The sequence below is a fragment of the Astyanax mexicanus genome, chromosome 8 (genome assembly GCF_023375975.1).
Source record: "Astyanax mexicanus isolate ESR-SI-001 chromosome 8, AstMex3_surface, whole genome shotgun sequence".
NCBI classification, from domain to species: domain Eukaryota; kingdom Metazoa; phylum Chordata; class Actinopteri; order Characiformes; family Acestrorhamphidae; genus Astyanax; species Astyanax mexicanus.
Genome location: NC_064415.1, coordinates 28,888,724 through 28,905,451, shown reverse-complemented (window position 1 = coordinate 28,905,451; position 16,728 = coordinate 28,888,724). Strand labels below are relative to the sequence as shown.

At 35.7% G+C, this 16,728-nt stretch overlaps 2 protein-coding genes across 4 annotated transcripts in view; one reads left to right on the top strand and one right to left on the bottom strand.

Moving 5' to 3' along the window:
- Positions 1-16,728, bottom strand: part of rpl34 (ribosomal protein L34) — a 220,970-nt gene that overhangs the window by 92,373 nt on the left and 111,869 nt on the right. The gene's annotated exons all lie outside the window — the stretch shown is intronic.
- Positions 12-14,959, top strand: LOC103025203 (carboxypeptidase Z). Its single transcript, XM_007255047.4, has 11 exons — positions 12-306; positions 3,533-3,562; positions 5,407-5,781; positions 9,937-10,149; positions 10,487-10,716; positions 11,376-11,537; positions 12,320-12,478; positions 12,595-12,730; positions 13,002-13,141; positions 13,844-13,943; positions 14,225-14,959. The coding sequence occupies exons 1-11, from the start codon at positions 213-215 to the stop codon at positions 14,566-14,568; spliced, it is 1,983 nt and encodes a 660-aa protein (XP_007255109.3). The 5' UTR covers positions 12-212; the 3' UTR covers positions 14,569-14,959.

Genomic DNA, 16,728 nt, shown 5'->3' with positions numbered 1-16,728 from the left:
CAAATAAACAAGAAACTCCGGACAGTGAAGTTCACCACACTTTCATTAGCTCTCTCCATCCTTTCTGCTTCTGCTGTGTAATCTGATAGCACAGTGCTGCTGAGTGTGAGGAGCCAGCAGCAAAGCTCTGAGTGTCTCCCTCAGTGAAAACAGGGCGAGCACACTCTCTGCCTGCCTGAAAACGGGACGGAACAGAGCGAAACTGGACCAAAATGAGACTTTTGTGGACTTTTCTGTTGGTGAAGACACTGCTGACAGCTGTCTTCAGTGCCCCACCTCGCTGTCAACCGGGAAACTACTTTAGAGGTCAGTGAACTGCATGCTGTACACAATATTGTCTACTTCAAATAGCTGTGTAAAGACTTCAGTTAGACTCTGAGCTCATACACTATAGAGCTAATTATACACACAGTAAATTTGCCAGTGTTAAATTAACCCATAAGAGACCAATTTCTGGATATTGGTACCAAATTATTTTATTATTATTGTGGGCACATGCCTGCAAAATATTTTAAGGTTTAATCCTGATGGACCACAAATGAAAACAAAAAAATCATAGCCTGTGTTGTATCACGTTTGAATGGTTAAAATGGTTGAAACAGAGCTGTAGAAGCAGAAAATACACTTTTAAAATAAGCTAGTTTTATCTCCAGAACTAACCCAGAACACCTACATTCTGTAGCTAAATAAGACGAGATGAACATTCACGTTTGGAACTTTATGAGTTTCAGTGTACGGAATGCTGTAGGGAACTTAGGGGAGTTAACACAGTGAGTGTACACTGTACTTACAATGAAGAAACACTAATAGTTAGGTTATAATAGTGAGACTAATATATTTTTGTGTGTTTACCATCGAGCTTGATGCTTATTTTCAGTTAGAAGCAACAGGCTATTTTTTTTACAGTGATGAAACTTGATAATCAACAGGTTATATTATACTTAGATTTAGACGACTATGAGTGATCTTTAACGCCATCTAGTGTTGCATTACTATAGACAGGGTTGTTACTGTTTTTTTTTTGTATACGATTTTTTTTAACTGACAGCAGTCAGCCCCTACTTACATATTAACCCGTTCACACCTAAATTATCTCCAGTGATAGATACAAATGTAAGAATGCTGTTTTTTATCTGTAATGCACAGAAAGGAAGATCTTTTTTTTTCTACCATATAATCTATATAGCAAATACACCCAATTAATTAAATCTATATATTTATTGTATGTATTAATAATGTGAAATATGTGTTATATTTTATACTGACCTTTTTATTTTCATAATCCATAACCATAAACAATAAAACAATTATTTAAAAGTGTTCTAAATCACTTAAAAGCTTTACAAATGAAATGTTGCTTTGCCTTAATGCCTCAATTGCCTCTACTGTTGTTCCAGTTCAGTGGGCGGGGCCAAGCAACCTTTCATTGGTTTATAACCTTGTTCATTGGCTGGTTCATGGTCTATTCTGATGGACAAAAGCTCTCAAAGAGTATAATGTGCAACAAAACACGAAGTCCATTATTATGGATGCAGGGTCTGAAAGGCTTAAACACAGTAGGTTTGCATCACAGTACTTTACATTACACGTTTTTGTACAAAGTCTACTTCAGAAAGACAAAAACAAATCCCAGAATATATGTATATATTTACCTACTATATTTTTTAAATTAACGGGTAATATCAATGATCTTAAGGCTTATTTCTTGACTAGTCTTGGTATATAGTAATCAAACTGATTAAGCTGAATTGATAAGCATCAACAAGTTATATTACAGACAGATTATTATTAGTGAACGTGCCTTTTCAAACCATTCATTGTAAATGTAAAAGCTTAACATCTTTGGTCCCAATTTAACACCTTTCCTACACTGTTAAAAATACTGTACATACTATAACATTACAATTCTTACTTCCTACTTCATATACATACTTCAGTCAGAGCCTGAGATTGCACAAAACACAGTATTTATTAATAACTACCTCATCTTTATTTTTTTTCTACCATTGATCTTGATGCCTATTTGTATGTAAGCAGCTATAGACTTTGTTTTATTCAGTGATAAATCTGGATTGGAACTGAAAACCATCAGCATGTAATATTACAGTCAGATTTTTATTATTGTAACCATCAACATGAATCAAAATGTAAAACATTAGACAAGTTTGTGGGTGAATTTTACACTGTACAAATACTGTACATTTTAGTGTAGAGAACTGGTATAAGAATTATTAACTATTCACAGCTTTTTTTTTACTTTACACATATAACCAGTTCCTATATAAAGAAAAATACTGAAGATCTACATCACTAAGTACACTATACTGTATATATTGCCACAACATCTGTACCATCAACAGGTTATATACAGTATGTTGTAGTCAGATTGAGAAGATTATATGTGCACTTTAACTCCATCTAATGTTGTAAAAGGGCTGTGACTGAACCTCTGGACACCCAGGGGTAACATCAGTAAAAAACAGTAAACCAATGGCTACAGAAGTACCAGCCTATTTACTGTAACTTAATAAGAGCACCAAGACCCAATTTACAGAATTATACTGTAGTTCTATATCACATTTCTCACACCTATAGTCATTGACTATATGATGAAACTGGGAATTGGTTAAGATAAATTATTGTATACCCTTAACAGGTTATATATTACAGTTAGGTTGAGATCATAGTATGTGCTCATTTATGTCATCTAGTTTTATAAATCCATATACAGGGTTGTAACTAGACTCCTGGGGAGCCAGTGCTATATCTTTTTACATTGTAATGTAAATTTTACAGTAAACGACTGGCAGATATTTGTTATGTTTATTATATACAAGGACGGCAATTTTATTTACAACATAATGACGTTCTACATCACATCTACATAACTTTTTGTATTTATTGAATTACATAAAAATGCTGGGAGTAGAGTTACCAAATAATGTACATTCATATTAAAATTAACTAAAGGCAAGATAAGATATGATAAGATAATCATTTATTAATAACACAACAGGGGAATGTGCATTATTACATCAATGCAAAGGACAGGACCAGTGTCAGGGAAATATTTGTGTGTCTAAATATACAAAATACAAGAAATATGAATAAAAATAAAGTATAAAAATCTAAAAACTAAAATAAAAATATTTAAGATATTTATACATTTACAAACTATAAGATTAGAGAGAACATGGTGGTGTGGTGTTTGGAAAGGAGTTACTGACGATAAAGCACACAAGGTAACAGTATTTAAACTGCAAGTAAATAGTAAATAGGTAGTCATATTGTACATAGTGACAGTAATCAGATAATTAAATTGTGTTATCCATGGTGAACAGGCTTTTTGCACATGAAGGGAAGCAGTAAAGCAGTAATCAGTGAAAAGTTATATTTTAATTGTATACCTAACATATATAATATCATAGTAATATCACCTACTAAGAAAGATATACATTTAGAAGCTTCTCTTACTTATCACTTATATCTAGAAACAGACCTGATAATAATAATCATTCTCTTTGTTTTACAGGACATTGCAAAGCTACGAAAGATGAAAAACGTAAGTATTACTTATTTTTAAATATTAAACTGGTATCACTGTTTGCCACCATTAAGGCAATTGTACATACTTAAGAATGTATACTAATTTGCTTGGGGAAATTTGCAGAATAGTACATGCTGTAATAAAGTCTCCAGCCTGATTTTGGCACTCAGAGCAGGTTCACTGTGCTCACTGTTCTAACTGGATAGACAATCTGTGACATGTCAGCCTGAGAAATGTCTAGCTCTTAGTTTCTATTTTAAAATTAGGTCTTTATGAAAGACAAAATGGACACTTTTTCTGGGGATTCACCTCGCGCAGCTGTCCAGAAGATCGATTGTGTTATAAAATATGTATATATTCATTTAAAAGGAGAGATTAAATTGTAGTAGTTAACTAGAAGTCCTGCTTCTGTTTTAATGTAATACTTCATACGTTCAACAAACGTAATGTTATTATTATATTTATTATTATTATTATTATTATTATTATTATTATGAAACATCTTGATTTATGTACAGCTCTCAATCTTGATCAGCTTTTTAGTCATGCACTGAAGACATATTGTGTAGGAGTTTTCTGCTAAATAGTGTCATGTATGATTATGTAAAATGCATTTAGTAAGTAAACAATATGACAGCCATGTAGCAGCTATTCCTGGATAAGCCATTCCAATTTCCTGCTCACTGCTTTACATGGAGGCATGAAAAATAATGTTGACAGAAGTAGATAATAGATAGCTGATGTAGATTTTTTGATAAAGAGATTATTACTAATACTACACTGAAAAATAAGACATTAAATTAAGTTATTTTCGTTTACATTAGGCAATGATTGTATTGATGTAATATACTGTTCTGATATTTAAATGATGTACACATTAAACATAAAGCTAAATGCATATATATTTGTCAGTGCTGTTAAAAATGAACAATTTATATGATGGTGTATGATGAAGTACCTGCTGTTTTGATAGTTTTGACTACAAACTAAAAATATATATGTTACTTTCGAAGCAGAAATAGTGTATTATTACTGTTTTATTTTTATTATTCCTAACCATTATTAGGAAAGGCCAAGTAATACAAAATTCAAAGCTTTATAAACGCAGTGATGGGTTCCTCTAAGCAGCTGAAAATAAAAATAATTAATACCCACAAAGCAGGAGAAGACTAAAAGGACATGAAAAAAGAAGGTGTCATTAAGGAGACATTTTCCTAATTGGTTATGCAGTTAGAAATGACAGTTACCACGAACAGTGAAGGTCAAGCTTATTTTATCAGAGAAAACTACCCCCCCTCCCCCAATTTCTTTGACTGAAAAAGACCTTTAGGAAGATTTCACAGAGTGGTGGTGCACTGTTCTACTGTGCAGCTACACCCACAAAATATGGCTGATCAGATGAAAACATTTGAAAAAGGCTGATGCATTTAAAATTTTGGAAACAGGTCCTGTTGAGTCCTGACTGAAAAACTGACTTCTTGGAGCTTTTTGGCTACAATGAGCAAAGGAAGGTCCTCAGCATACTTCTTGCAGAGATGATGTTTGCTTGACTTGTTTGCATATTCAGAGTAAACAGATATTTTATATTAGTTTACAGAGAAGCCAAAAATACATTTTAACTACAAACCTACATTTTAACAATAAATTGATGTAAACACCTTTAAGCATTTTACTGGCACAATCATTATACAATGTTCATATAGTGTAAAGACAAGCTTTTTTATTTATTTCTTTAAAGAATTAGGTAATAGCACAGAATATGTAAAAAGTGAGAATCTTAGAGATTAGAGATATGGTTTTGATATAACAGCAATTAAATATTAAATATAACCTGTGCCTGTTGTTTTTCACTATTTTAGCCAAATGTGCAGACATCACACTGTCCTACTGCGATGACATGCCCTACACCAAGACCAAGTTCCCCAACATCCTGGACCACAGGAATCGTGAGGAGGTGGAGACGAGCACAGAGTATCTGCTGATGAGTGTGGTCGACTCGCTGCTGAAAGGAGAGTGTTCTCCAGACATCCGCATGCTGGGCTGTTCTGTGGTAGCACCAAGCTGTGAGAACTATAAGATCCTAAAGCCCTGTCGCAGCACCTGCGAGTCTGTGCACAAAGCTTGTGCACGTGCTTTTGAGAGCATTAACATGGCCTGGCCGTACTTCTTAGACTGTGACCGCTTTTTCGTCAGTGAAGAGGAGGGTTGTTATGACCCCCTGGAAGGCCTGAGAGGTAATGGAGAAAAGCACACAAAGTACTTTTGTTTGAATCACTGTTAGTATGTCTGTATTTTTGTACAACCACTAATTAGAAAACACTTGGACAGTAAGGAAAATGCAGATGTACCAAAATCAGTATTTTTTTATTGTAGACAGTACGAACCCATAATATTTCAAGTTTTGTCTGGTGAACTTAATTTATTTTGGTAATATAAATCAATTCTTGCATTTCAGCATATAGCTTGTGTACCATGGGCAGTTATGGCAAGTAATGAGGTAAAAAAAAAATGTTTCTTGAAGGGGGAAAGGGAGCCTGAAGATCTCCAGTTTGTATATGTGTAAGAAAACGATGTGTAAACACAATATACTCACATATGTGTACCCACATTCTTCTTAAACAGAATGGTGTAGAATAAGTAATGGTACCCACAATTGGTCATTACTTGATCATACTGCAACACATAATGAGTTTAATACGTTTCTTAAATACCTCTATGAATATGCTGATATTTCTGAATATTCTGGCATTAAGTAGCTCTGGATATAAAGAACAGCTGCACAAGTTCAAGAGTTCAAGACCAGTAGTCAATTTGAAGCACACACTGAGTCAAGCTGGCTGTAGCCAGTCAAGCTGGCTACAGATTCAGATTTTTTTTCTAAATCTAAACTCATAGTCCTAGTCTGATTTCATTATCAGGAATTGTACTGATTGGTAGATTAATAATTTTATATAAATTACTCTAAATCTATTGTCTAAACAATCTAAACTCTTCTAATGCAAACTATATTCTATTTCTGCTACTTCTCTACCTGAAGTCATGAATCTGATTCTTACTACACTGTAGATAACACATAACATATTCTATCTAAATCTGTAAATTTGTTTTCTCCTATGACAATCCTTGTTCCTGAGAACAGTGTTTACTGTCTAACTACAAACTGCAGACTTCCAAAGCAGCCAGAAACACAAGCAGATGTTTGGCACAGCCTCTCAGCTACTTAATTATTCCCATATTGAAAGCCTCTGATGTTTGATTGAAGTCACAGTTCGAAAGCAGCAAACTTTGTTCCTCCTTTTTCTTTGTTCTTGTGTTTTGTCAGTAGCAATTTAGATCTATCTATTTATTTAAAGTGCAACCTCGTTTGTGATGTCTGCCAGAGGCTGTTACATAAAGAGAGATGGTTTGGAATTTTTGTATCAAAAGGTTAATATTATAATATCTACCGGTACTTTTTTTGTAAGTATTCTGTTTCAAATGACATTTGAAAGAGCAGCTAGGCTTTGTTTTGCATTGCTTTTAAACATATTCAATTTGTGCCTGTCTTACCAACAAATGCTTTTGTCTTGGGCACGCAAATAGCCTTACACACACTGCCATGTTCTAATAAGCAGCCCTATAAGAGGGCTCTGAGTGGATCTGCAGACCAAGATGTTATGACAGACACTATGGCCTGTGGCTCAAAAGTGTGAATCCTGTGTCATGCTGCTTTGCCATCTGTAGCCAGAGCCCAAGTGAGCACAGTTGGCCATGCTCTCCCGGGGGTGGGAAGATGGCCTCTCTCCCCATATTAATATCAGTGATGCTGGCTGGAGCAGGCGTCTGTTGGCTGATGTATTGGAGATGGGGATCTGGGACATTTCTCACAGTGCATAGGTTACCCAGTGATGCTGCACTCCTAGAAATTAGGGGGCTTAAGAAACTGTTGGGGAACCCTTTGGAATTTAATGGTTTTCTGCTTAAATTAATCATAAAATTTGATCTAATCTTCATTCAAGTCAAAGATATTGATAAATATAATGTGCTAATGGAAAAAGTATGTGAACCCTTGTGGTGTAATGACCGCAAAGAGGTAATTAGTGTTAATTGTTATCATACCTGTAGAACCTGTTAGTTTGAAGATGTGTGCCAGAACTGATTGCTTCAAAAAAAAAAATGCTCTGCACAAAAAGAATACCCATAAGTGAGCCATGCTGCACCAAAAAAAAGCTTTCAGAGGATCTATGATGATAAATTGTTGATTTACATGAAGCTGAAAAATCTACAAATGGACACAAGTTGGGACTGTGGCTACTCTGCCCAGAAGTGGGTCCCCAGTCAATAATTAATTAATGAATGACAGACAGGGATTTGAAGGTATCATTGATACAGGCTAACATCTGTGTTTATGAGTTTAAAATCTATAAAACATTGAACAAGCAGGGTGGCTGTCGATGCATGAAAAAGTTTGCAAGAGAGCATGTTGACACTCTACAATAGCAATGGCAAAATGTTTTGTGGAGAAATGAGAGATTGTACTATTGCTGCACTATATCTGGTATAAAAAAGACACACCATTCCAACCGTAAAGTAATGGTGGAGTGAACGTCATCAGATGTGGCCCACAAGCATGAAAGATCTGGCCCGTGAGATTATTTGAACTATAATGAATGATAATGAAAAAATTAAAACTCTTCTCTGGCGAACTTTAGTTTACACGCCTCCTCTGTCTCTCTGTCGTGCTCAACGTGACATTAGTTTCCATTCATTAGGGCTCCATACCTCCTTATAATGCCTTTTTCCTGGCTGTAACCCAATTCACCCAGCTGGGGCAGCAGTAGTGTATTGGACCGCAATCTTGGTGACATGGGTTTGATCCTGCGTGAGGAGCTGAGTGTTTTTTTTTTTTTTTTCTTTCTTCTTGGGTTTACCTGCTTTTCCAAAAACAGATTTTTTTTTGTGGCTTGGAAAATATCTGGCCCATGGCCAAAACTAATTGCCGACCTCTGATATAGTAGTTGGATAATAGAACAGGACAATGACACAAAACAGCAGAGCAAGTCCACAGCAGACTGGCTTAAGAAATACAAAGTCCACCTTTTGGAGTGGCCAAGTCAGAGCCTAGATCTCAGATGCAATGGAATGACTTGAAGAGAGATGTACACTTGAGGCGTCCAAGGAAAATGACAGAGCTAAAGCAGTTCTGCCAGGAAGTATGGGCTAAATTTCCTGCTGAGCAATGTGCAGATCTAATCCACAGCTACATTGAGTGCATGGTTGAGGTTATTGCTGCTAGTTGAAGGGATTCAGCCAGATTTTGATTCCATGGGTTCACTTACTTACTTTTCCCACTACCACTTTAAATGTTAAATGAGTGTGTTCTATAAAGACCTGTAAGATTTTTTTTTTGAGTTATTAAACTTCACAACCATTAAAAAAAATAAAAATCATAGTTATTGTACTGTGTAAACCTTTAACCAACATAAACAAACAATTAGAAATGGTCTAAAATATACAATTATACATAAAATATCAAAGGCAAAATCCTATTATAGGCTTATTTTCCACATAAAACAGTTTTTACACATACCAGTCTAAAAGTACCATGGCAGTTCTCTTTCATATACAAGTTATATTTTATTGTTCTCCAACAAAAATATGTTGTATCTCCACGTTTGCAACTTCACAAGAGAAAGAAAACCCCTTCTTATCTTTCATTGGAATCAGAATAAAAATATTTTATTACATGTCATTCTGAATAATTTCTATTGGTCCATTCACCATGAAATATGGATAAAATATAAAGAACAAATGCCAGATTCATGTTATGTCAAACCATGAAATGAGCAAAAAGAGGGATACAAGGTTTTAGCTTGATTGCATTAGCATACAGCTCTGGAAGAAATTAAGAAACCACTCAGTTTCTGAATCAGTTTCTCTGATTTTTCTATTTATAGGTATATGTTTGAGTAAAATTACCAATGTTGTCATTTAGAGCATTTATTTGCATGAAATAAGAAATGGCTGAAATTACAAAAAACAAATGCAGAGCTGTCAAAGAAAACAAGTTCATATTCATAAAGTTTTAAGAGTTCAAAAATCAATATTTGGTGGAATAACCAGTTTTTCACAGTTTTTATGCATCTTGGCATGTTCTCCTCCACCAGTCTAACACACTGCTTTTGGATAACTTTATGCCACTCCTGGCAATTCAATCATTTCAATCAGTTTGGTTTGATGGCTTGTGATCATCCATCTTTCTCTTGATTATATTTCAAAGGTTTTCAATTTGGTAAAATTGAAAAGAAAACTCACAATTATTAGGTGGTCTCTTAATTTTTTTCTAGAGCTGTATAATTCACGCATCTAAAAACATAGTGTAACACTTGTGTAACCTTTGTCATTTTCAGAGAGGCATGAAGTGATGGACAGTCCTACAACAATGGAGCCCTCAACAATAATCCAGTTCACCCATCACTCCAATACACAGATGTTCAACATCCTGAAGAAGACTGCTGAACAGTGTTCCCACATTTCTAGAACATACAGCATCGGACAGAGTGTTGAAAGGAGAGACTTGCTGGTAATCGAGTTTTCAAACAACCCTGGAGAACATGTATTACGTAAGTGTGGAGCTCCTGAATTTCAGCAATAAAAAAAAATCATAGCATTAAGTAAGATTATAGTATCTAGCTCTACCTAAATATGTTATTTCTTATTCTTTCTAAAACATCTTTCCTCTGCATAGCAAACTAATCCTGATAATACTGTCATGACAAAAAAAACGCCTACAAATTCGAATAAACCTAAATGCTAACCATATGATTAATATAACAGCCTTGCCAGACAGCTGCTTCCACATTGAAAATCCACTGGCTTTCCACTCACTAATAAAATTCTAATATACTGCTTTTCTCAACAAAAAAAAGTGACTCCTACTCTGTTCTGTCATTTGACAAGTGGAGCCAGAGGTCAAGTACATTGGGAACATGCATGGAAATGAAGCCATGGGCAGAGAGCTACTGATTTACTTGGCTCAGTACCTGTGCTCCGAGTACCTGCTGGGAAACAGCCGGATCCAGACTCTCATCAACACCACACGCATCCACATTCTGCCTTCTATGAACCCTGACGGCTACGAATTAGCCTATTCTGAATTACAGAGTGGTTTTGACACAGATTATGATGAGGTGAGAGACTCTTAACTCTATGAACTTTATTTCACAGATGCTAGACTATCCATTTGCTACTGTTTTATGTAATTGGCCAAGAAGAGCCTTTTATGTCTGTGATGATTGCCCTAAAATAGCAGATTTGTTCTCCCATTTGAATCATATCATTTAACTTGCTTTAGGTTATTATGTATGGAGAGGAATTAGAGGCAAATTGAAAAGCAAACACTACCGTGGAAAAATGTTAATGAAATTTACAAGATGCATTGCTTTTTGTTATTGGACACTGATTACATATCACGAAATGCAATTCTTGTGCATTGTGATTTGCTTTTAAACATTCGTTGGGCCACACAGTGGATGGAATACATTGCCGTTGAGCTGATTGCATTTTAATTCTTAATTCTTCTGTATTTTTTTTTTTTCAAAAAAGTGAAATGTAATGCAATAGTGGGTTTGCATTTCTTTGTGGCACCTATTCTGCAAGTTTGTGAGGAAAAGCAATGCATCTTGCATATTACGTAGTTTGGTATTACTTCACAAACATTTCTGTGAGAAACTAAAGACCTTTGAAGTTATAATGTCTTCATGGATTTTACACAACAATTTACAGAAGTTATTACATATTGCAATAGAAGCATAGATACCAAATCCTAATTTTGATATTTAATCCACAGGATGCTGGATTCAGTTGGCAAATAGGTGGCCGCTACAATGCCCAGAACATAGACCTCAACCGGAACTTCCCAGACTTGACTTCCCTTGTTTATAATCGGCGTAGGCTCAAGCGCTTCCGCAGTGATCATATTCCCATTCCTGACTCTTACTGGCTTGGTAAGGTACGTTCCTAGTATAGTATAGTATAAAGTATTCAGTGTGCAGATACATTGCAGTATATTCTTAGCAGGACTACATTCTTGAAGCAGCATTATGTAGTGTGTTAACATTACCATAAGAGCTTCAGTATTATTCTGATGCACTAATGACAGGTAAAATGGGGAATAGTGGCTGCTTTGGGCTCAATGCTGCAGGCTCAATGTTGCTAAGTACATTATTTAACTCTGGTGATGCGGGAAGTACTGAATAACTAAGATATTTTTGTGTAATATCTTCTGATACTACTGTACCCTCTCAGTCCACATGATTCTTTCCATTCTAGTTATGATTCTGCATCTCTCATCTCATCCAAAATATTTATAAACATGTCCTTTAAGGATGGCTCAAAGCTTGAATTCAATTTTCAGACTGTAGGAAATGTCCAGGTGTGAGAAATTAGTACCTATTAAAAAATGACACACCCTAGTGAGTTCTTGAAATCATTTAGCATTTAGAAGTCTTCTGTAATCAAGCAAAAAGTACCTACTTGCCTTGTTGCAATTAACTACAACAGCAGCTCAGCATAGACTTAGATTACACAGCATTTTAAATTGAGATTTTAATTAAAAAGAAAAATAGTCAGGTTTAGTCCCTATATAGCATACCAAAATTTTCCATTTTCATGTCTGCTAAACTGATCCAACAGATGATACAAAAGAACACACTGGTTAGTGGATCCTAAATGTGTGAATTGATTGCTGCACAGTGTAACATATGTAACTGTTTGTGCATATATATTTTTTAGGTTGCCCCAGAGACATATGCTGTTATGAAGTGGATACGATCTATTCCATTTGTCCTGTCAGCTAATTTTCACGGGGGAGATCTGGTGGTGTCCTACCCATATGACTTCTCAAAGCATCCACTGGAAACTAACATGTTCTCTCCGACTCCAGATGAGCAGGTGATCTAGATAACCCCCAAGCTACTCCCTCCCAAATGCTGCTGCTGCTTTAACAATATCTTACATCAGTAAGACAGAATTATGTACCAACCACACAAAACACATCTGAATTGCAGGTATTCAAGCAGATAGCCAGAACATATGCAAATGCTCATGCCACAATGTCAAACCACGACACAGACAGGTGCGGCGCCAACTTTGTTGATAAAGGGGGCATTGTGAATGGGGCTGAATGGTACAGCATAGCAGGAGGTAAGCAGGGTGAAAGTAATTTGCTTTGGTCTGTTACAATAATGTATTATACCCCCATTGATCTAGAGGAAAGGTTTTAGATTTTATGTAATTGTGTTTACAGTCTTTACACTAAGAATATTATTGAATTACTATATAAATATGCTGCTTAAGAATTGTTTGGAGGGACTAAGTATGTTATAGTAAAGTTAAAATGTTCTATATTATCTCTTCTCTCTAAAAAGGGTGGTTCTCAGTATGAAGTACATCCTGACCTTCTGTTTCATGATAGGTATGGCAGACTTCAATTACCTTCACACTAACTGTTTTGAGATAACAGTTGAACTGGGCTGTGACAAATTTCCAGTCGAGGAGGACCTACATACAGGCTGGGAGGAAAATAAAGAAGCTCTTCTCACTTATTTGGAGTCGGTATGGTCTTCCTGCATAAATAAATCTTAATCTTAATACTTTCGTTTACTTAATAAATTAAGCAATGTTTGATATGTACACTGCCCGGCCAAAAAAAGCATCACAAACACTTGCCAATCCATGTGTGAAAATGATGATCCCGTGCTCCCTGAATCACTCTTTTACAATTCCAACTCGATGAATCCTGGCATTGTCATCTTGGAATAAGCTTGTGTAATCAGGGAAGAAAAAATCCATTGATGGAATAACCTGGTCTATATTCAGCATATTCAGGTAGTCAGCTGACCTCATTCTTTCAGCACATACTGTTGCTGAACCTAGACCTGACCAACTGCACCAACAGTTTATTTTGGCCAGGCAGTGTAAACTATATACACTGTACAAATGTTTCAGACACCTATGTAAATTAAAATGAAATAGCTCTCAGCATTTATTTCAGCAGAACACTAATATTAAAATAAGATATGTTTGTGATTTTTTTAGAGATTTAGAGTTAATGATTACTTATAACCTATCATCCAACACCTGCTTCTATCAAATCAGTGTTTAATTGCGTTAAACAAACTAGTGATGGAATTACACAGAATCACAGAGGCAGGTGGTATCTAGGATTTCTTTTTTTTTTAAACTAGCTTACGAGATCTCAGTTTGGTTCTTTACTTTATTTTTTACAGTATTTATGTTTATTGTTGTACATTTCAGGTGCATAAGGGAATAAAAGGTTTTGTGAAAGATGAAGATGGACGTGGCATTAAACGAGCCACTGTGTCGGTCAAAGGGATCAGGCATGACATCACAACAGGTAGTACATGTGCTTTTTTCTGCCACAAATCAAAAGCAAAAAGCCCATGAATTCGGATTTGAGCGTTTACATACATGTTGCATGTCCATGGATCCGATAAGTATCCAATTTAGGACCACATATGAAAGTGACCTAGTGATTTGGCACATTCACACAGCCATTAAAAAATCAGATATGAGCCATATTGAGCAAAAAATCTGATTTGAGTCACTACAGCCTTTTAATGTGAACGTAGCCATAGTGCCTTTTTGTCCAATATGCATCTCTCCCTGCTCTTTTAGCTGAAAAAGGCGATTACTGGAGACTGCTGACACCCGGAATCCATATTGTGACCGCCTCAGCTCCAGGCTACACCAAAGCCATGAAGAGGGTCCACCTCCCTAAACACATGAGGAAAGCTGGAAGAGTGGACTTCATACTTAAAAAGGCTCCATTAGATCAAGACCTTGATGACTTCCTGATCCCATCCATGGGCAGTTATGACCGATTTGACCCCTATAACCAGCTGGAGCGCTATAGTATGAGACAATCTGGGCAGGAAGAGGAGAGGCAGGAGAAGCCCTGGTGGTGGGGCTACTTTGCTCGATCTAGTAGCCAAAACCCCTCCTGGCTCCTGAGAAACTAGCACCATCTACTGGTCTGACAGTATCTTTCACAGTATCAAACGTCTACACAAATAATTGCACCAGTTTTTTTTGCCAGAGAAGCCAAAATCAAACCTATATTGTTGTACCACAAATGCATGGTTATCAAAGTTTTAGTGTTGTCTTTCAATCTGCCAACTCCTTGTGCCAGAAGGAATTTGTAATACATTTTTATATTCACAGCAGGTTCACCTCACATTCCCTAAAAGGTAAGATCACAGGATACATTGCAATGTGCTCTAGTATACTGCCGTATGTTGTAAATAGAATATATTGGAATATATTTTCAGTATGTTATATTTTTGTACGGGACCTGCACAGTTTCATAGCCTAAATAGTTGTGCAAAAGAAAAAAAAGAAAAAACAAACAAACCACAGTTTGTAAAATTATTTTAATGTTGAGCACAAATACAAAACAATCTTCTACAAGATTCTAAGCTGCTTGAATATTGGCATCAGTATTGCTACACTACTCAAATGTATCAAACAGTATTCTGACAGTACTTATTGTATATATTCAGAAAGATGTTGCATATAAAGTAAATAATAAAAAAAATCTATTATGTATTACCTGAGTCCACACTTCCAAAACTCAATTATGTGTGTGAGTATTGCATTTTCTAATGTAAACAGTTATTTTAGTAATACATAAACAGAAGACACATTTTGGTTCTATAAACACATATTGGTGTTTAGTGTTTTTTGCATGATGTTGTGATAAAAGTGAAATGTATGGGAAGAATCTTTAAATTGATAAGAAAATCAATGCTGCATCATTAAAAGGTTCTTCACATTCATTTTTATAAAGGGGTTCTGTTTGGACCCAAATATTGTACCATTTAAGAAACTCTTTATTGTATCGCCCTTATAATTAACAGTGTATCAAATGTCTTGTGCACCTTAGCCAGTAGTCAATTGGGGTTCCAATCATGTCTGTTTTTATTCAGGTTTTAACAGTACAACTGTAAACAAAGTGAACTGTACAACAAAGTGAATAGCATGTCAGGCACATTTGGACACTCTGTTTAGCTCCACTGCACAATGTCCAGTTCTGCCATTGTATATTTACTGAATATTGCTTAATACACTGCCATGTACCTCACTGACATAAGCTATATATTTGCTTATATTTTATATAAGGACAGGTATTACACTTTTGTGTAGTGTTTTATGAACACAATCCAACAGAAAAAAAATCAGATCAGTTTAAACACGTAATTATCTTTTTATTTAATCAGGTTTCTATGTTACATGTACAGTTGAATATTATAGGATACTAATACTCTACTTTAAAACAGTGTTCTTCAGTCCTGGTCCTGGTACTCTCCCTGCCCAGCACATTTTAGATTCACATTTTACCTGCTTTACACTCACTGCAACTCTGAAAAAGTTTGTTTCGAGCAGATTAGTTGAATCAGGTGTGTTAGGAGAAGAAAAAGCAGGGAGGCACCAGAAGAAGCATTTAAACGTCCTGTTCTAAAGTACAGCATTTTGAAGGTGTTTAGTCATATAAAAGCACAATGCATCTGCTAAAAATAAAGGAGACAATAATTTCTGGAAATGTAACATACCTTTCATCTCTGAACTAAAGAGGCTGTTAGGAGCAGGTCTGCCTGTGAGAATCAATAATGCTCAGTTAAAGTTAGGGGGAAAAACACTACCAGTCAGGGGGTCCATTAAAGCAGTTGTAATGGATAGTCAGTGCCTGTTGGAAACCCTGAAAAACTGATTGATGATGATTTTAACAACATTTACATATGATTTTCTATCTGGAAGAGTTTACCTAATAAACTGATACAGACATTTTATTAACAAATTATTACAAAGCATGTTTCTCCATAATGTTTGCAGTGTGTCTGGAAAACAGCGCTCTCTGACAACCGCTCTCTGACCGCCCCACGCAGGTTTCTAATTACTAATTATCAGCACCTGTGGCACTTCAGGTGAGCAGTTATAAACCTGCAACTGCAGGCTTTTATGAAGAAGAATTATGGAGAGGAATTAGTGCCAAATTGAAAAGAAAACACTACTGTGGAAAAAAAATAAATGCATTGCTTTTTCACACTAACATTGAAAAAAACGGTCGCTGTGCGTCAAACTCCATTACACGTTTAAAAACGCTTGCCGTGCGTAAAATCGGG

Coding starts and splice junctions, on each gene's coding strand:
- LOC103025203 (XM_007255047.4), top strand. CDS start 213: ATGAGACTTTTGTGGACTTTTCTGTTGGTGAAGACACTGCTGACAGCT. Junction 307..3,532: donor ACCGGGAAACTACTTTAGAG/GTCAGTGAACTG, acceptor TTTGTTTTACAG/GACATTGCAAAGCTACGAAA. Junction 13,142..13,843: donor TTCTCACTTATTTGGAGTCG/GTATGGTCTTCC, acceptor TGTACATTTCAG/GTGCATAAGGGAATAAAAGG.